This window comes from Panthera pardus, unplaced genomic scaffold, assembly GCF_024362965.1.
Source record: "Panthera pardus isolate Hobbes unplaced genomic scaffold, ASM2436296v1 HiC_scaffold_25, whole genome shotgun sequence".
NCBI lineage: Eukaryota > Metazoa > Chordata > Mammalia > Carnivora > Felidae > Panthera > Panthera pardus.
Window position 1 is genome coordinate 27,617,970 of NW_026526821.1, and position 19,977 is coordinate 27,637,946.

General features: G+C 48.8%; 1 protein-coding gene across 2 annotated transcripts; it reads right to left on the reverse strand.

Annotated features, from left to right (window-relative positions):
• Positions 1-417: 417 nt before the first annotated feature.
• On the reverse strand, positions 418-19,050 carry TBC1D20 (TBC1 domain family member 20). 2 transcript variants are annotated; one of them, XM_019458904.2, is made up of 8 exons: positions 18,840-19,050; positions 10,777-10,962; positions 9,043-9,123; positions 5,377-5,563; positions 5,082-5,183; positions 4,012-4,153; positions 3,013-3,200; positions 418-2,741 (listed from the first exon to the last, which is right to left on the reverse strand). In XM_019458904.2, exons 1-8 carry the CDS (start codon positions 18,907-18,909, stop codon positions 2,486-2,488), a joined length of 1,212 nt encoding a protein of 403 aa, XP_019314449.1. In that variant the 5' UTR covers positions 18,910-19,050; the 3' UTR covers positions 418-2,485. The 2 variants fall into 2 exon arrangements, with proteins under 2 accessions (XP_019314449.1, XP_019314451.1); XM_019458906.2 differs by lacking the exon at positions 18,840-19,050 and adding an exon at positions 17,225-17,337.
• Between the last annotated feature and the right edge of the window lie 927 nt (positions 19,051-19,977).

The window sequence follows — 19,977 nt, forward strand, 5'->3', positions numbered from 1 at the left end:
AGCTTGGCAAGAACAGCTGTCGATGGCTCCTCTGTGGCTGGAAATCACATGTGGAAATAAAGTTACATTCACATCAGACTCCGATGAAGGTCCCAAACCAAATGTCAGCCTTGCCTTTAGAGCCAAAGGCATCTCCAGAAATATGTGGAGAATAGGCAAGACGACCCCAGACTAATACCCCACGTGGCCTGCGCGGTGACCAGTACCCCCAGGCAGCACCTGGTGTGCGGCTGAAAGAGAAACAGGGCGGCAGGTAATCCCCAAGCTCCCCAAGCAAGTCAAGGCCAACCAAGAGTCTGCAGACTACAGCGCAGTCCCAGGCCCGAGGTGGAAGAAGGGGGCGCCCCAAGGCCAGGTGCGTAAGGCCAGAGTCTACTCCCCACAAGTGGTATGCAGGACACCATGTCAGGAGACTGATTAGTAACCACGTATGGCTATTTATTTTATACAGGGCTCTGTACAAAATATTTACATATATTCTTTACAGAACAGTAAACCACCTGAAGGTAAAGGATAATGCTTTCCTCTCATTGGCAGGGGGAACCCTGATGTCAGCAAAGCCACAAAACAAACGAACCCCCTCCTTAGGCCATGGCGGGAGCATATGACACTTGCTTCCTGGCATCTAAAGGCCGTGGCCCTGGGATCCTGATCACATGCCCTCCTTCCCTCTTCCCCATCAATTCCTTCCAGGCCCCAGCGCCGGGGTAGCAGGCGTCCGTGCTGCCATCTGTCCCTAAAGATGACAGGGGACAAACTTGCTGGGGCGAGAAGACTGGGACTATCTGTCACATCACCACCTCGGGGGCCTAGAAGAATTTCCTTGGTCTTCACGAATCCCCCACTGTCTAGATTAACCCACCCACATTACACTCGCCCCAAGTGGGGCTCCTGCTACAGAGAATGACCCATCACTTTGACCTTCTGTTTTAAAGTGCTTAGTGTCACTTCACGTGACTTGGCGTAGACACCACTCCCCACTGCTCTGGGCCCGCTGGCTGCCTGGCACACTAAATGCCCTCCACTCTGTGGTCTGGGTACGCCGAGGGAGAGGACTTCTGGCATGTTCACGTTAAGAAAACACCTGCCAAGAGAACAGTGCCCCAGAGACCAGGGAAATGAAAGGACATTGCTGCTTCATACCATACGCCTCAACTCTTCAGAGCAGCAGAAGGCACTTTTGTTTTCAAGCCAGAGTTAATCTCAAAGAAACTTGGCTTCGCTTACGGGAAAAGCCGTCCAGGAAGGACCGAACGATCCATCTTGTCCCCTAAGTCCTGGAGGGTCCCCAAGAAGCTCAGGGAGGGAGCTGGCTGCTCTCGGCTTCCCCCAACCTCTGCAGGCTGCAGTGTGTCCCTTTCTGGTTGCTGACGAGTTTCCAGTGACATCTCCAACCAGGAGGGAGAGACCAGCAGTCGAGGGCATAAACTGAACCCCCCCAAATGAAGCCAGCGTGGTGAGCGGGTGCCTACATGGGAGCAGGAAAGTGGTCTGAGGGAAACAGGAAGGAAGGAAAGCTGGGCACGTGGGCACTCCGGAGGAGCGGGGCTGTTAGCACACAGCAACTCGAGCTCAAGTGAGGTGTTAAATAACTGGGGAGAAAGGAAGTTCAGGGTCTTAGAAGCTCATCCTTCTGATGAGAACTATTTTTCCCATGAAGGAACTATCATTTTTAAAGTGAGGGCACTTTACACGTTGGGTATGTGTAATTCTAAAAACAGTAATAAAAGTGTCCTTTAAAAGCAACATCATGTGGCGTGTGCAAGAGAACAGACAGGAAAAAAAGACACAAGGCAGGCAAAACCAGTTTGTATCTGGGCCCTACAACTTGATGTCCCTTCCTGTTCGACTGGAGATGCCCAAGTGCCTTCTAGGTTGAAAACAGGCAGGATTTACCTAGGAACCTAGTTCACGCCTGTCTGATCTCTGACCAGCTCCGCCAGCTAGCAGAGCTGCTCTTGAGAGGGGCCGGTCTTGGTCCCGGCCGGCAGCCTCTGTCCCTCGCCTTTGCTCCAAGGTCCGACTTCCTCAGCAGCGGCTCCCTCCGTCTCTGACCGGCCGCCGCAGACAGAACCGGAGGAGCCGCGAGGCGGGCGCTCGGTGGCCCAGCTTACTTACCACTGGGCAGCCGAGAGGGTCCCCAGGCACCAGGCCCAGCGGGTTCCCACAGCCGTGGGCAGCTCAAGAAACCCAGTTCCTCCAACACGAGAGGTGGCAGCGGGGGGGTGGGGGGGGACGCTGAGTAACCCCCCCGGAAGGAGAGGAATCCCGCAGCCAGGCCTCCAAGTGCCGGCGCCAGATGCCAGGCGGGCTCCCCTCTCGGCCTCTGAAGCAAAGGCAAACCACGGGCAGGGAGGGAGGGCCGGCAGGAATAGAAAACCCTTGACAGAAACCCTTTTAATAAAGGAAATTCCACCCCCTCCCAATCCTTCCATGGAAGGGTGAGACCTTAACGTCACGGAAGAGGAAGCGTCCTCTCTGGCGTCTAGGGGAAGAGCTGCAGTTGAAACTTCGGGGCCCACTCCAGGGCGCTCTTCACCACGGCCAGGGCGGCCGCTCCGAGCGCCACCGTCAGCCCCATCACCGCCAGTTTCACAAAGTGGTTGGTCCTTGGTTTGGTCAGGACGTCTTTCGTTCGCTCCTCAGGCCGCAGAAGGCCCCGAAACCGCTGCCGCAGCACCGTGTCAGGCCTCTGCTGGGCCGATGCCAGCTCGAAGTCTTTGAAGGTAGAGGCTGCCGTCCTGCAGAGGGAAGGAGACGGAAAGAACGAGATGGCGCGAAAGAAGACAAGGAAAGAAAAACTGGATTATGAAAGAGGCTGAGGGCAGAGCCACCCACTGCTTAGAAGGCTCTTCTTGATACAGACTCACGAAGACCCAAGTGGGGGTCCTGCTGGCGTAAGCTCAGATCTCTAGAAGCACGGCCCCGCCCTGTCCCCAGCAGACACGGTCTTCGCCGCTCCTGCTCACATACGAACACCCCCGGTTCAACCGGAGCCTTGGCCTCACTCACCTCTCGGCCTGCTGCTGGGCAGCTGCATCCAGAGCCAGCTTGGACGGGGGAAACTGAACAAACAGGTCTCCGGCCCTACTGATCAGTGTCTCGTAGGGCAGGTCCTGAGGGATCTGGGACAACAGGTGGTGGACCGAGGCCATGTCGCAGTCGCAATCCAGGACCTCCTGCTCTCGATGCAACACGATCTGTGGGGAGCAAGGCCTTGCGTCAGAGACCAGAACATACGGGGCCTTCGCCGCTGGCACGTCATTCTCCTTAGCGATGAATTTAAATTGGTGACAGACTGGGCTGGCCCTGCACCTTCAACAAAGTCTCGTGCCCATCTAGGAAGCAATAACGCACGTATCTGAGTGCTTTTCCCGGTGAGCTGGTCCTTCCTACAACCGGCAAACTCCCACCCCGGGATGTGGAAGGCTGACCAATTAAATGAGCAAGGTTCTTTCGGGGGGAAGAAGAGGAAAGGGGTATCGGGGAGATGCCTGGAGCTCCAACACGGAAGAAATGGATCAAAGCAGTAGAAAGAACAGGCTTGCTCCCCTCCCCAAAACAGCGAAGGGTTCCCGTGTGCTTCCACTTCCACTCTGACCTCCACGATCCAGGCCCTCCTGACTGGAGCCCCCACCAAGCCACGTCAGTGTCCTCTCGTCATACCGCACCTCGCCTCTTCCCGAGTCTGGAGCTGCGGTCTATACCACTTCCGGAAGACCTCAACAGGAACACTGACCACCCCCAACGCACGCGAGCGTTTTAAAGGTTCAGAGGAGACATGCGGTCAACAGACTGGTTTCACTTGGTTCAACCAAGCATTTATCAAGCCTGTTTTACACAGAACCTTCGTTTCCCATGACACTCCCATTAACAATGCACGGAACGGTGTCCAGGGACGTCAGTCTGGGAAATGCTGTTTTTCCCATCTTTCCCTCGTCACCAGGTCTCCCTTGAGGGAAAATGATCGTGGACGGTGAACCTAGTTGCCGGCTCACGGCCTGTACTTACCACGGCTGCAAAGTAAATGGGCATCAGCGGGTGGCAGGCGAGGAAGAAGTCGTATAACCGCACAACGTGCCTGAAGTCAGACAGGACATGCCCAAACCAGGTGATGAGCCAGCTGAGGGCAAAGATAGTTCCCACCTCGGCACTAGGGGCAAGGAAATCCAGATGTTAGGTTCCCTGCTGGGCTGTCCCTTCCCACTGTCGGGGGTGTCTTTGTCCTCCGCGCTTATGAGAAGAGTTCGGGAAAGACACTCTCTGGAAAATTCAGCCACCGAGGAATTCAGTGTCTTCTCACAAAATACAAAGTCCTTAAAACATACCCACCATCATGACACTAATACTATGATAGGGTACTGGTTGCCTTATCTCACTGGCTGTTTTCTTAATGGCCAAAAAATGTCATACAGAAAGAAGAAGCTGTTTTCACAATGTACCATCATTTTCGTTCTGAGAAAGTCATATATCCGTCTGGGGGCACAGGCAATATACATATTCTCAGGCTTAAAGACATAATTGTATTAACTGTTCAGTTAAGAGATCACTGAAACACCTTAAGACACAGATATTATTTAAAAAAAAAAAAAAAAAAGGGTGAGGTGCCGGTCAGACACATTGCCAGTTACACAGAAGAGAAAAAAGTCCCGTGAGATTTGCAAAGAAATATTTCTTCTCCTTGGTATCTGGTGAGTAAAACAACCCACAGCTGACTTTGTCTTTCACGCCTGGGCATCCCACAGTAGTTATGCAGTTCTCTGGTGGCAGTAACCTCAGAGTCTACCTCGGCACACGGACCTCACCGACCTCTCCTCACCCCTCACCAGATGTAAAGTCCTCAAGGGCCTGTGCTGTGACATCTCTTGTATCCCCACGGGAGCACGATACCCCCCAAATGCTCCCAGAATGTACAGAACTGGATTATCCAGGTCGCTGGCAGACAGAAAGGACGACCTGAAGAACTTAACGCTCATCAACATACGATGATGGGGACACCGAGCCAGACTCGCGGGGAAGACACACGGGCCAAGAGAAAGCCGAAGGGGTGCGTCTGCGCGTGCACGGAGGGGCGTATATACCTCTGCATGAAGTCGTGGAGCTCTGGATTCACCTGGTCGATGATGGGCATCAGACAGTTTAATATGTGCTTGGTGTTGTCCATTGTGGGGTCCATGAAATCCCTAGAGGGAGACAATGCACTGAGCTCGGTCCGACCGGACACCCGGATCCGGGCTGAGGGGGCAGATCGGGGCTCCCACGCTGAAAACAATGAGCAGACACCGGGCCGAGGCATTCTCCCGGGAGCGGGGCGGGGGAGGGGCGGGGGGCCTCGGGCAGCGATCGCCTTCCTCCTCTGTTCCTCTGCACCGGTACCTGAGGTGGTGCGTGGACAATTTTTCTACCAGAGATGTCGCCAGCCCCTCGCCGACCACCAGCAGAAAGGTGACCACGATGTCATGGTAGCCCTGATAGTAGTGCAGCTGGGGGTTGCGTTCCAAGATGAGCAGGATGATGTCGATCAGCTCCTCCTGCAGCCCCTCCCTCTGTTCCTCTGGCATGCCTGCGGAGGGGGGAGGGGAGATGCACTTGAACACAGCAAGCAGCCTGGTAACCAGGAGGTTAGGACGGGCAGCAAAGGAGTTCCAAAGCGTTTAATTAAAAAACAAAAAACAAAAACAAAAAACCGAATTAGGAACAACTGGGCAACACACAGGAATCCATACACCATCGATACCACCTGGCACACGGGAAAGAGCCAGAGAGCAGCCACCTCACGGCGGGCGAGCCCGCAGACGCCGTCCTAACCAGGTCCCCGCAGCGGACACTGCCAGGGGTGTGGCTACGTGACGGCACCAGCCTCCTGATGTGCGCGCCGAGAACACAGGATCGCTTCCGTGGAATTCCCATCGAGAGCGCATAAACCCGGGGCGCCCGGGGGCTCAGTCGGCTGAGCGTCCGACCGGCTCGGGCCAGGACCTCAGGGCACGGGAGTTGGAGCCCTGCGTCAGGCTCTGCGCCGACAGCTCGGAGCCTGGAGCCTGCTTTGGATTCTGTGTCTCCCTCTCTGTCTACCCCTCCCTCACTTGTGCTCTCTCTCAAAAATAAATAAACAACAACAAAAAAAGCGCATAAACCTGAATCTAATCATAAGGAAATACTAGACAAGCCCAAACCGAGGGAAATTTTACAAAAATAACTGAGTCATAAAACACAAAGGAACTATTCCAGGTTAAAGAAGGCTAAAGAGAAACAATGACTAAATGGGAAATGAATGCATCTGTATCTCTTTTTCCTGTGAAGGATATTATTGCAGTAAACGGTGAGACCTGAATAAAATATACATGAGAGGCAGTATTTTTCAGTGTTACTGATTTTAATAAGTGCACTGTGATTATGTAAGGGCCTTGTTTTAGGAACCACACCTTGAAATATTTAGGGGTAAAGGGGCAGCAGGTCTGTAATTTATTCCTAAATAGTTCAGAAAAAAAAGTGTGTGTGTGTGTGTGTGTGTGTGTAAGAAAGACACAAAGCAATATGAAAACAGATATAGCAAAATGCTAACATATAAGGAAATCTGGGCAAAAGGTATCTGAGGAATTATTAGTCTTATTTTTGCAACTTTTCTATAGATATGAAACTACATAAAAATAAAAAATTTAAGAGTTGTGTGTTCCCCTCTAAGCCAACCTAAGCATCACAGGAATCTAACTTTTTTCTTTTTTAAGTTTTTTTAATGTTTATTTCTGAGACAGAGCATGAGCGGGGGAGGGGCAGAGAGAGAGGGAGACACAGAATCCGAAGCAGGCTCCGGGCTCCCAACTGTCAGCACAGAGCCTGATGAGGGGCTTGAACTCACAGACCGCGAGATCATGACCTGAGCCAAAGTCGGACGCTCAACCGACTGAACCACCCAGGCGCCCCCCCCTTTTTTTTTTAAGTTTATTTTTGAGAGAGAGAGAGAGAGAGAGAGAGAGATCGAACACATGCGTGTGAGGCAGGGAGAGTTAGAGAGACAGGGAGAAAATCCCAAGCAGGCTCTACACTGTCGGCACAGAGCCTGACACAGGGCTCGAATTCCTGAACCGTGAGATCATGACCTGAGCTGAAATCAAGAATCACGACACCTGACCAACTTAGCCACTCAGGCACTCCCCCAGGACTATATCTTGATCTAAGATATTCCAGAAACGGGGGAGCCTGCCTCAGGAGATAGTGCAGATAACGCAGCTGGTTCTGGCAGTGGTCAGTATGGCTCCTCTGCTCATGTGACTTTTATTTTTTTATTTTTTGGAAGTTTATTTATTTTGAGAGAGAGCGAGAGCTTGCATGAGTTGGGGAGGGGCAGAGAAGGAGCGGGGAGGAGAATCCCCGAGCAGGCTCTCTGCTGTTAGCTCAGAGTCTGAGTTGGGGCTCAAGAACCATGACGTTGTGACCACAGCCGAAACCAAGAGTCAGACCTTTAACCAACTGAGCCACCCAGGCGCCTCTCATGTGGCTTTTAGTATGAAAATGCCAAAAAAAAGCTCCTGGGTAGCAGGGTCGGTTAAGCCTCCGATTTCAGCTCAGGTCATGATCTCGCGGTTCGTGATTTCGAGCCCTGCGTCGGGCTCTGTGCTAACAGCTCAGAGCCTGGAGCCTGCTTTTGGGTCTCCCTCTCTCTCTGCCCCTCCCCTGCTTGCTCTCTCTCTCTTGCTCTCTCTCTCAAAAATAAACATTAAAAAAAATAAAAAAATAAAAAATAAAAAAAGGAAAGAAAGAGAGAGAGAGAGAGAGAGAGAGAAAGGAAGAAAGAAGGAAACTGCCAAAACGTGGCCTTGTGAGCTGCTTTGGAGGAGTGGCCCCAGCACTGCTCTCCCACACCATTAGCTCTTCCAGTTATGACAGACATTGAGAGAAAACAGTTCATGGAAGCGCCCAAACGACCCTGAACAAAGGGTTTAAGGTAAAAGCAAATTCATCTGTTGCTCATGTTTACACCACCTCTTCTCAAAAAGGCATACTGTAAAAGATAAGCCAAAAAGAAAATGGAGCAGACCAGCCACAATGGTTAGGGAAAGTAATGAAGGAGGAGAGACTAACCTAAACTCTGAAGTTTCAGAGTAAGAGAGGTCGGCTAAGTTCAGAACAACACAGACACAAGAAGAATATGAAAGCACGTGGAAAGGTCAGCCCACACAAAGAGCCTCACGCACCATCGGTCCATAAACGGAAGAAGCAGAAAGGGTTCCAAGGAAAAGATTAGCTGGGGGGAAATGGGGCCTTGGCCCATGCGGTCTTATGTGGACCTGTAGCCTAGGGAAAGGGGACTGGGCCACGGGCACACGTTCTTCTCAAGAGCTACCGGCCACACAGGGATGGCGAGTGTCATCGCCTTGGAGCAAGGCTGCAAGGGGCGAAGAAGGCGCTTTAACGGGCAAAATCTGAGCCAGAGCACGGTTTTGGAAGAGGGAGGCAATGGGTTTAGAGGCTCTCGTCCCCTGCAGCAATTCTCCTTCCTCCCCAGACCTACGCAAAGGCGAGGCTGCCAGAGGGAGAGGACGGGATCAGAAGCATGAGGTCTGTCGCCCAGCTTCCTCTGTTGCGAAGACAGAGACCAGAGCCGGCCACTGTTCTCCTTCTCCCCAGCGTGGGAAGCAGTTTCTCAAACAGCCCCTTTAACCGTGCAGGGAATGGCCTCCCTTCCAGTCCAGGGACCCAACAGAGGCATGTGGGAGAAATCCCTACTTAGAAATCCAATCGGATGAAGGTATGCCTGGCTCTTGTTAGCGCCCACTGGTCAGCCAAGCTGCTCTTTAAAGCCAGACAATGGCTACAGCGGTCCCTACGGAGTCTCTCCCGTGGCTCTGAAGGGGGAAAAACCCCTAGGGTTTTCACCCACCACCTCTAGGCCAAGAGAAAGGACTTCTGGCTCAGACTTTGGCAGTGCGGGGTCTGAAGGTGACCCAGTCGTGAGTACAAGGTCCCCGACCGGGTCCCGCTGGGTGCAGTTGGGGCGGGAGCTCCTGGGGCGGCAAGACCGAGGGAGCACTTGCTTCTCACCGGGCGGGAAGCGCCGTAAGGACCGGCGGACGTCCAGCAGCACTTGCTGGTAGTCCTTGCTCATCTGCCGCAGGTCCTTCCCTGTGGGAGGAAAAGGAACGTGTTACCGCAGCAAAGTCTGAGAAGCCGGAGCAGGGACAAGAACATTCTGCTATGGCACCAAAGGCCGGGAGGGCACAGTTAAGCTTTTTCCTCAAGAGGACATATGACACAAGAGACAACATGGGGAGAGGAACCCCCAGGTTAGCTCCAAACCCGCCGTTTCATTCAAGCTAAAGTGACTGTAAGAGGAGGGACACGGACTGTCCAGGAGGCAACCCTGAGACAGAAGGAGCAGTGCACAAGGAGTCAGGAGGCCGGGGGCCTATTGGAGGCGGCTACCGTGTGTCACCGGGGGACGGCCCTGAACTTCAAGGTCCACGTCTGTAAAATGGGGATATTTCCTTCCATATGCCCCTCTCAGGTTACTGCAAGGATCAGATGAGATCGTGGATGGGGAAACCACAGACTGCTGGAGAAACTCAAACATCTGTACAGCCTAGGGAGCACTGAGCCACTCAGAAAGGAGTATTAAGATAAACGCACACAAAGAAGTACCTCACCTCTCTTGACCCTGAAATTCTAGGACTGAGTGCAAACAGGAGTGGGTACTTGTGTTCAGCTGCCAATCCAACACTGAAAATACCGTGGCAGCCTCTAGCTGCTGTATATACGCAGCAAGTGCACACTTTCCTCAACCAAACCGAGTGTTCTGTAACAAGTGCGCATTTCCATCACAACTACAATCGAAAGCTACCGAGGAGCAGGTGTAACACATCCCCACACACAGACTTCATCTTATGAAGATCTGGGAAGTTTGCGATCTGAGAGAAGGACATCATCTCAGGAGTAATGAGTGTGAATATGGTGATGTAGCTTCCTTCCAACCCACAGCTGACTGCGCCGAGGCAGCCGGTTTCAAAGAGACGAACAAGAGGCGACTTAACACCCACTCGGCTGCAGTGTGCACCATGACACTGCGAGCTTTTGATCAGCAGAGGCTGTTCTAATCATCTCTAGTACCGGGCGCACAACAGGAGCACAAGGACCACCTGCCAAATGAGTGGAAGAATCTCCAGCACTGGACTTCTGCTATACAAGGCAGGAAAGCCACCAGTGTTGAGTGAATGAATGACAAAGTGGATTGTACTTTCTTTGTACGTTGTGCTATATTCCAAGAAACTCCTTCGACTGCATGGGCCTTGCAAACTAGTTAAGGAACAGCTTTTTATACAGTTACAGAATTTGAGCTTTCAAAAGAATCTTAGTATTTCCCAACGAAGAAGTTTCGTTTGGCCTTGTTTTTCTTAAGGACCGGAGAAATATTCTCTCTCCCCATGGCCTAAAGTTTCTCAAAATGGAGTTCATTTGCACCAGAACCAGCTGGGGTGCTTGTTAAAATACAGATCCCTACAACCCACCTCTAAGTGAACACAGACCAGAATATATACTCCCCCACTTAGCCGATAAAAGCTACCTATCAACCTCGTAAAAGCTCACTCCATGTTTGAAGAAAAGTCTTATCAGTTTGGCCTTATTTTCAGAGTGGGCCCAATTTTTAGCGTGGGCCCTAAAATGCTTCAGATTTACTCATCTACAACTGGTTTAAAATGAGCATTAAGAATGAAAGATCCTGAAATTCTTTTGTCCTCGCATCTTAGACAAGTTCCCCTCACAACCATTCCCCACCATTACCTGATATAGGAGGTGGGTCATTGGTATTGACATTGAGGAGCTTGGGCCACACTTTCTGCCTGATCTCATCAGTCAGGAGCCCTCCTTCACTGATAGCCATGCGTCTAAGGGCAGCCACGTCAGTGGGATCACTGTTCAGAGCCTGGTAAATCTCTGCCACTTTCTTTTTCCTTTTGGCGGTAAAGTCTGCAAAACAAAGGGGAAAAAGGCATTAGGCACGTATTCAGCATGTGTACATTTTCTGCGCAGGGCTCAATCTCCTTATTTGATTTGGGGTACAGGTAGATATTCTTAAAGTCCACCTACAAACATGTAATTAGCACATAATGTGCAAAACACTAAGGAGATATACCATGTAAGTAACAAGCAAGGAATTACAATTACAATAAGTGCTCATTAAACTCAGGCATATCTAACATTTACTGTTAATGTTTTAGGATAAGATAGAATAGGATAGTATAGTATAAGATAGGATAGGATAGGACAGAATAGAATACAATGCTTGTTCTTTCTTAATCCCAAACTTCACAGAACATATATATAATGGTTTTTCCTGTTTATATGCATATCGCCAAAATTCAATACTGCATTTTAAAATAAAACCACGAGACAAAAATTTCCCAGTTACATGCTAATACAACTGATAACATTTCAGAATTACGCAGAGACATTTTCTTTCTTTCTTTTTTTCCCCTAAGTTTATTTAAGAGACAGAGAGAGCGAGTGGGGAATGGGCAGAGACAGGGGAAAGAGAGTGCCCCCAAGCACGTTCCACACTGTCAGCGCAGAGCCCGATGTAGGGCTCGAACTCATGAACCATGAGATCGTGACCTGAGCTGAAACCAAGAGTCCAATGCTCAACCAATGGAGCCACGCAGGCGCCCCTTTCTTTTTTTTTAAGCTCCACACTCAATATGGGGCTTGAACTCATGACCCCGAGATCAAGAGTTGCACAGTTTATTAACTGAGCCAGACAGGAGACCCTACATATTTTCAAAAACAGATCAAAGGGTATACTTGGGTCTCCAGCGTGGCTGGTGATAAGACAGGCATGATAGCTGCACACAAAGCAACTGTTTCCTGATGACCATATTAAGTAAGGGTGATGTTCTAAGCATCTTACATCCCTATGTGATAGTTTATTTATACACTGGCATTTTACTGTGTTTAAATTCCTTTTTAGGGTCTCCAGACAGGAGACCCTACATATTTTCAAAAACAGATCAAAGGGTATACTTGGGTCTCCAGCGTGGCTGGTGATAAGACAGGCATGATAGCTGCACACAAAGCAACTGTTTCCTGATGACCATATTAAGTAAGGGTGATGTTCTAAGCATCTTACATCCCTATGTGATAGTTTATTTATACACTGGCATTTTACTGTGTTTAAATTCCTTTTTAGGAAATTGGCTGAGATTTGTGGTTGGTGTGTATCATATTATAATTTTTCTATTGAAAATTATGTGGAGGGACACCTGGGTGGCTTAGTGGAAGCATCCGAATTGGGCTCAGGTCATGATCTCACGGTTCATGAGTTCAAGCCCCATGCTGGGCTCTCTGCTGTCAGCACAGAACCCACTTCAGATCCTCTTTCTCTGCTCCTCCCCTGCTGGTGTTCTCTCTATCTCAAAAATAAATACATCAACTTAAAAATAAATAAATAAATAAATAAGCCATCTCTTTAGAAGAAAAAAAAAAGGAAAAGAAAATAACGCAGAAAACATGCTTTCACAATTTAATGTGGAATGCCTAACTTTTGGAACTGCGAACTGCAAACGCAAGTTAAACAAGACAATACCAAAGAGATGTTACAAAGCAGTGTACCATAATTGCCCCAAAAAAGGGATGTGCGGACACCAAGAGTTCAAAGAGACCGTTGTAGGTCAGGCTAACTTGAGAAGGCATTACCGGAGAGTGCAATTTCAAAAGGAAGGGGAGGATTTCAAGAGGCAGAGGGCAGGGTAGAGAGAAGAAAGGCCGAGAGATAAGAAACACAAGTCCCTTCCATCTAACAGTAAATCGACTCCTTAAAAAATGTTTATGTAGCAAATACAAGGTGCAAGATACTACACTTAATGTAAGTGGAAGGTAGTAACACTGGAAGGAAGTTTGGGCTTTAGAGAAGATGAACGCTGGAAGTCGGTTAGGCTTTAGGAGGGCCACAAAGCCGCTCTCTCTCAACTATAAACATTAAAATTAAAAAAAAAGGGGTGGGGATGCCTGGGTGGCTTAGTCGGTTAGGCATCCAACTTCGGCTCAGGTCATGATCTCACAGCTCGTGAGTTCGAGCCCTGTGTCAGGCTCTGTGCTGACCGCAGGAGCCTGGAGTCTGCTTTGGATTCTGTCTCCCTCTCTCTCTAGCCCTCCTGGCTTGCGGCTTGCGTGCTCTCTCTAATATAAACATTTAAATAAAATTAAAATTAAAAAAAAAAAAAAGGAGAGCCACAAAGCAACTTTCCTGAGTAGTAGTTTATTCTGAGACAACAGTCTACAAACTGTTTCCAGGACAAAGACTCACATTATTAACACCAATGAAAGGTGGTCCTGGTAACGTACCTACCACAGTTGTGACACACTAACCACATAAACAGTTATCACTGCACTGCGGTCACATGTAACGGGAGGTGCAGCTACAAATGCAACACAGGTGACTCTTCACCCGGGGGAACCTGTCCTCCTGGCTAGACTGTTATTTTCACCTAGTAGGATGACCGTCTGCTCCTGTTTGTCTGAGACATTCCTGGTTTGCGCCTAGAGTCCCAGGATAATCATCCACGTAAATCCCTCCTGCCAGCTGCACTCTCAGAAACGTCCCAGTTTGGATGCTCAGTTAAATGGTTACTCTACCTAGAAATCATGAAAAAACAAGTCCCAATGCCCTCTGTTAGCAGAGCACCTAGCTAGTCAGACGTTTGTTTATAAGGTGCTTCAAGTTCTTGGCTTGAGTGTGTGTCCGTCTGTCCGTCCGTCCGTCCTTCCTTCCTCCCTTCCGTCTCCCCAGCCACTCATTAGTCTATCCATCCATGTATCAGTCCATCACCCAATGAGCATCTACTGGTAGTTAAGCACCACACTGGGATAAAAAGATGAATATGACCCCTCAGCCTTTGAGAGGCTCACGCTGGGGAGGAACACAATTATTATAGAACAGAATCATGACGAATTATGAAAATCCAGAGGAAAGAATGCCTACTCCTGGGGCAATCAGGAAAGGCTTCAATGAAAATATATTCTGCCACCTTCTTAAAGCAAATTTTGCACATGGAAGACTGTGCTGGAGAGCATTCCAGGCGGAGGAAAGAGTACGTGCAAAGACCTTATCACATGAGAGAAACACCATGTCCAGAAAACACAGAGAGAGTCTGTGAGGCTCAAGTGTTAGGTAAAGAGAGAAAACAGAACCTGGGAGGACTGCAGGAAATGTGGGTCATAAATGAGTCTGGGTTTTATCCTGCACTCAAGAGGAAGACAAGGAAGGAATTTTAAACTACGGGTCAAAGGGCCATCCTTTGGAGGAGAAGACATGTAGACATGTGGAAGAAAAGAAGACTTTTTTTTTTTTTTTAAGTTTATGTATTTATTTTGAGAGAGAGGCTGAGCACACAAGCAGGGGAGGGGCAGAGAGAGGGGGAAGAGAGAGAATCCCAAGCAGGCTCTGCACCACCAGCACAGAGTCCAATTGGGGCTCAGACCCATGAACTGTGAGATCACGACCTGAGCCAAAGTCAAGAGCCAGACGCTTAACTGACTGAGCCACCCAGGAGCCCCAGGACTTTTTTTTTTTTTAATGTTTATTTATTAAAAATTTTTTTAAAAAATATTTATTTATTTATTTATTTATTTATTATTTTTAAAAATTTTTTAACATTTATTTATTTTTGAGACAGAGAGCATGAACAGGGGAGGGTCAGAGAAAGAGGGAGACACAGAATCTGAAACAGGCTCCAGGCTCTGAGCTGCCAGCACAGAGCCCGATGCGGGGCTCGAACCCACGGACCGTGAGATCATGACCTGAGCTGAAGTCAGCGCTTAACCGACTGAGCCACCCAGGCGCCCCTAAATATTTATTTTTGAGAGAGAGACAGAGACAGAGTGTAAGCAGGAGAGGGGTAGAGGGAGAGAGAGACACACACACAGAAATCTGAAGCAGGCTTCAGGTTCCCAGATGTCAGCACGGAGCCCGACATGGGGTTCGAACTCACGAACTGTGATCACGACCTGAGCCGAAACCAGATGCTTAACCGACTGAGACACCCAGGTGCCCCGAAAAGAAGACTTTTTATATAACAACATAGGCTGAGACGAAATATGGCAGGGATTGGATTAAGTTCTGGCAAAGAAAGAAAAAGCAGCAGATATTTTATATATATATATATATATATATATATATATATATATATATATATATATATATATATATATATATTCCCCCCTCCCCCCCCACAATTTAGAGTGCCCTTGTACTTTCTACACATCACAAACTAAGAACACTTAGAATGATAACACTGAATGCTGCCTGAGGTAAACTGACATTTAGAAATCTTGTTAACCTACTTGTTAAGAGTGTGGAAAGATTTCCTCAATTTGTTTAGATATCTATCCATATCACCCCTCTTCCCAAGTAAGCTGCTTGGCAATCTGAGGGAAAGGAAAACTGTTGCTAGTAACTTGGGGGAAATAACACTGTCTGCAATCAGCCAGATTCCCATTATGCTTTGGCAATAATCTGCCAGAACTTTAACTAATTCGGAACCACAGCTCCAACACTTATCTCTCCTAACACTCTACTCTGATTGTTTTTAATCCTGCATTTCAAAATGCACTCCTGTCTTCTTGGTTTTTGGCACTCTGTGGGAACCCAACAAATATGTGCAGAATAAAATAGATAATTTAGCTCAGCCACTGCTCCTCTGGAAAAACTGGCCTACAGCAAATGACATTCTTTTTCCCCATGCTCCTATTAAGAACGGGCTCACTGCACGACTCTACATAGGTTCCTAGACTCTTTGGCCTTTTTCTAAAGTTACTGGTACTTCCCAGAGTAGGATACTGCTCCAATGTGGACTTGAGCTGCTGTCTGTTCAGGGTCCAATATCAAAGGCACGCCTGTGTGTGCCACTCCCCTCCTTCAACAAATATTTACTGCACCTAATATATAGGCTCTCGTTGTGATGTAAAAAAGGAGAAAACAGAAAACTCAAGTGAATTGCAGATGGAGAAAGCACAGAGTGATAAGGTCAACTGCTAAGCTACACAACAAGGAAGAAAAGGTTAGTGCTGTCAGCTAAACAGCTAATTTCACCTCAGAGAGAAAAATCATAGTCCTATTCTGGGGATGTGCAGGAAAACACTGAGGTTTAACATCTACGATCTACTTTAAGAGAAATTTTATGTATGGATTTTGGGGTGAGACACACATTGCTACACTTGAGACATCTGCATATAGGTCATCCAAAGTCCCTTGAATCCTTTCTTCTCCAGTTTCGTTTTGCCCCCACTTAAAAGAGAGATGTATTATATATATATTCTGAAGCTGATACTTTCCAAATTCCTTTACAGTAGAGGTCTTGGCTATCATAACCATGACAGAGTGAAGTAACTATCCTACAACTGGCTGCAAAATGTAAGACACTGCTATTAAAAAAAAAAAAAAAAAAAAAAAGCCTGATATCTGAAAAGTAATTCCCTCAACAAGGAGGGAACAATGATATAAGTATTATTTGACCTGTTCTCCGTGAAAATTATGTTAATAAGAGAATTGAAACAGTGGTTCTTAACAGTTCAGAGAAGGATGGCTGAACCCATTACTTTCTCACGCCTCTCTCAACTCTGGCTGCAGAACCCAGGTAAAGATCCTCCCAGCAATAAGTATCTCCCAAAACCATCTGATATATACAGATGGTATATTAAGATATATCTTAATATACAGGGAAAGGACAATGAGAAAAGATAAACAAACACTAGCTATGCTTCCTCTAAAAGTTTTTCCATATCAGCACAATACATGTTAGTGACTTAGATGAGGTAAATGATGCTAGACACTTAATAACGAAATCTGTGTGAGAGTACAAAATTCCATACTGATTATTCGGTTTAAGTTTGCATATCAAGAATGCTTTAGTCTTTTTTTTTTTTTTTTAAAGTAAACTCTACCTCCTCAAACTCACGACTTTGAGATCAAGAGTCTCATGCTCTACCGACTGAGCTAGCCAGGCACCCTGAGAAAGCTTGACAGTTTTTAAACAGAAGTCAAACTCAAATCAAGCAACGCTAGCCTTAATCAAAACAACGGAAGACCCGGCCAGAGGGGATAGAGAGTCCCCCTAAACAGACACGCCCCTGCCCCATCCCTTGAACTCCTAATGTTGACACTGGAAAATAACTTAAAGTTTTATGTTTGAACTTCATATCTGTACCAGATAAAGACAGTGGGAGAGGAACACCTTACCTTACTTGGAGTAAGGTTCCTATTAAAAACAAAAGAAAACAAAGTAGCCTCTGTTTCTGGAAGTCCTAATTAGTTTCAACAAACAGTATCCAAATTAGCAGAGATCCATTAACTACCTGAAACATGAAGACAAGCATGTATTAAGAAAGACTGCTTTACCCTAACAATAAAGAAAAAATATTCTAGAGAGTAAACCACTCTGATGGTAAAGTCTACAAAGGGGGGCTTCCAGTATTAGTAACTTTGCCACCAAGTCTCCAATAGGATTAAAAACAGAACAAAAACATTTAACAAAAACAAAAACTCTCATCTCTAAATTCCTCCCATTCATCCAGAGAAGCAAAACATCAAGGAAACTAGGTCTCACAACCTAGGCACAGCCACACGATATAACAGGTCACAAAACCCATACTACTCGGGGCACTACTACGCCATGAGGACAGATGTCAGTCATACTAAAACACCAGCAAAGGGTTTACAAAGGCCAAAGAGCCCAAAGAAATAATACGAGTGAGCTCCACTTCCATCCAGGATTAGAACAGGAGAAAAAGAAAACAACAGAAAATGAGCCCAGAGAAACAAAATGTGGACACCAGGTGCTTCACCAAAAATGTGGGTTGAATACGTGGTTGGTTCTATTCTGGGCAGCGCCCATCAGAGGACGGAAAGGTGGGAAAGTCACCTTAGTCTTAGGGGAAAAAGAGATTATTTTACTCGGTACAGAGTAAACGTGAATAATTTTAAGTGCCGTATTTTAACTGTACGTAAAACGTATTCAAAACCAGTGCACAATGAAACCATGGTTTCACAGAAATTACTGCTTGGTATGAAACTATGAAAATCTGGGAGAATCGCTTTCTCCTACAAAATTAAGTAACATTCAAATAGGTGGCACAGGATTGAGGCAGAAAGTAGATTAGTGGTTGCCAGGAGCTGTGGAGACTGGGGAATGGGGAGTGATGGATTTCTTTTGGGAATTAGAAACGTCCTGGAATCAGACAGCGGCTATGATTGCACAACACTGTAAATGTGCTAAGAACCAGTGAACTGTACATTTTAAAAGGCTGGATTTTTATGGCAATTAAAACAAATAGGTGGTACACGTACACCGCGTAAATCAAGCGGGTGAGCGATGAATGAAGTTTGGGAAACTTGCCTTACAACTAGGGAGGAGGCACCAGGAGCGTGCGGACGTGGCCGGACAGCCTCGGGCCGGGGGTGGAGGCTTGGCCTCAGTTCTCCGGGAGACCCAATTCTCTCCAGACGTGACGAAGCCGGACCAGATTCCCCCGCCCTTCCTTCGCACAGGGGACGCGAGTCTGCCAGCAGGGTTCCTGTGGTCTCAGCATCCGCTGGCTCCCCAGTTCCAGGATCGCTTCCCTTTCAGACGTGACCGGGCCCATCACCCTTTTCCTCTCCCGCCGTCCCGACCCCGGCCCGCGGCGCTGGGCGCACCCCGCGCGGTCCCTCGGGCCCCTCCTGGACGCCGCCTGCGCCCGGGGCCGCTCCTCCGACAGCTGTTCCTTGCCTCCCCCCTTCTCCACCCGCAGGGCCGCCCCTGCCCCTCGCGCCGTCCCCGAAGGCCGCTCCTCGGCACCCCCGCCGGCTTCCGTACCTGTCTTCTCGGCGCCGCCGTCCCAGCGGCTGGAGGTGGGGCCGTCGCCTTGCGCACTCCGGAGGGCCATGTCCCGGGGGCCCGGGCCCGGGCCCGAGCCCCGGCTGGTGGCAGAGCCGAGAGAAGACGCGGCTATGGCCGCGGGACCCAGCGCCGGCTCCGCCGGACAGGGTAGGGATCGGTCAGCCCGCGGCGCGCAAGCGCGCAGGCGCGCAGGCGTCCGCGCGGGCCCCGCCCCCGCGCCTGCACGTGACCAGCCGCTACGCTAGGCCGACGGCGGTCGGGGGACACGCGCGCGGGCGCCCTAAGCGGCGAGAGGAAGCGCGCGCCCCGGGGTTCTAGCCGAGCTGTAGCGTGCGGCACACTTGAGTGGGTGTGTACGGGACCAGATTTTGTCATTTCTTTTGCTTTTCCTATCTGTAAAATGATAACGATGATAAAAGTACTGTCTTAACCAGGTCTTTGAATATAGAAAATCCCAGAAACCGAGACTCGTGATTGAGTGTAGAGCACAGGGACACAGCTCAATTCTTGCCTGCGGGAGTGATGGGACCGAGACAGGCTCTCCTGCCCGTCACAGCTCTAGGGCTAAAGTGTGTGGTCCTAGCAAGGCTTGGGCCAACTTTGATGCTCTGTAAAACAGGGGGGTGGCTGGCTCTCAGGGAAAAGGGAAAGGGAAAAGCTACTGTCAAATGCTCAGCAACTGGAACAAGGTGTCCCAGAGGAGGTAACCAGTTCTTGTCTCAGGCTGGTTCCTCATCTCTGGGCAGCACATTGTCTAACTACAGTTCATCACCGTGAAGCTCTAAGTGAGAGCAGGACCAGGAATGCCAGCCTCATAATTCCCCATGCCTACTCTTTTTGAAAGGAGCACTAGGTGGTGAACGAGAATTTTTAAAAAGCCTTCCCGGGCCAATAGAAAACAGCCTGTCGTTTGAACATTGTGATGGCCAATGCCCATTGCCCTGTGGCCTGGGCTTGGAACCTGTAGGTAAGCCAGGGCCTGCTAGACTGGCCTGCCACGGGGCCCAGGACAGCGGGAAGTATGAATATCTTGAAAGATCCTAAATCACAAAATAGAGATGGAACGCATTTCTTGTCCAACAACTATTCGTGGTCCTTACCCAGACCAGGCCAG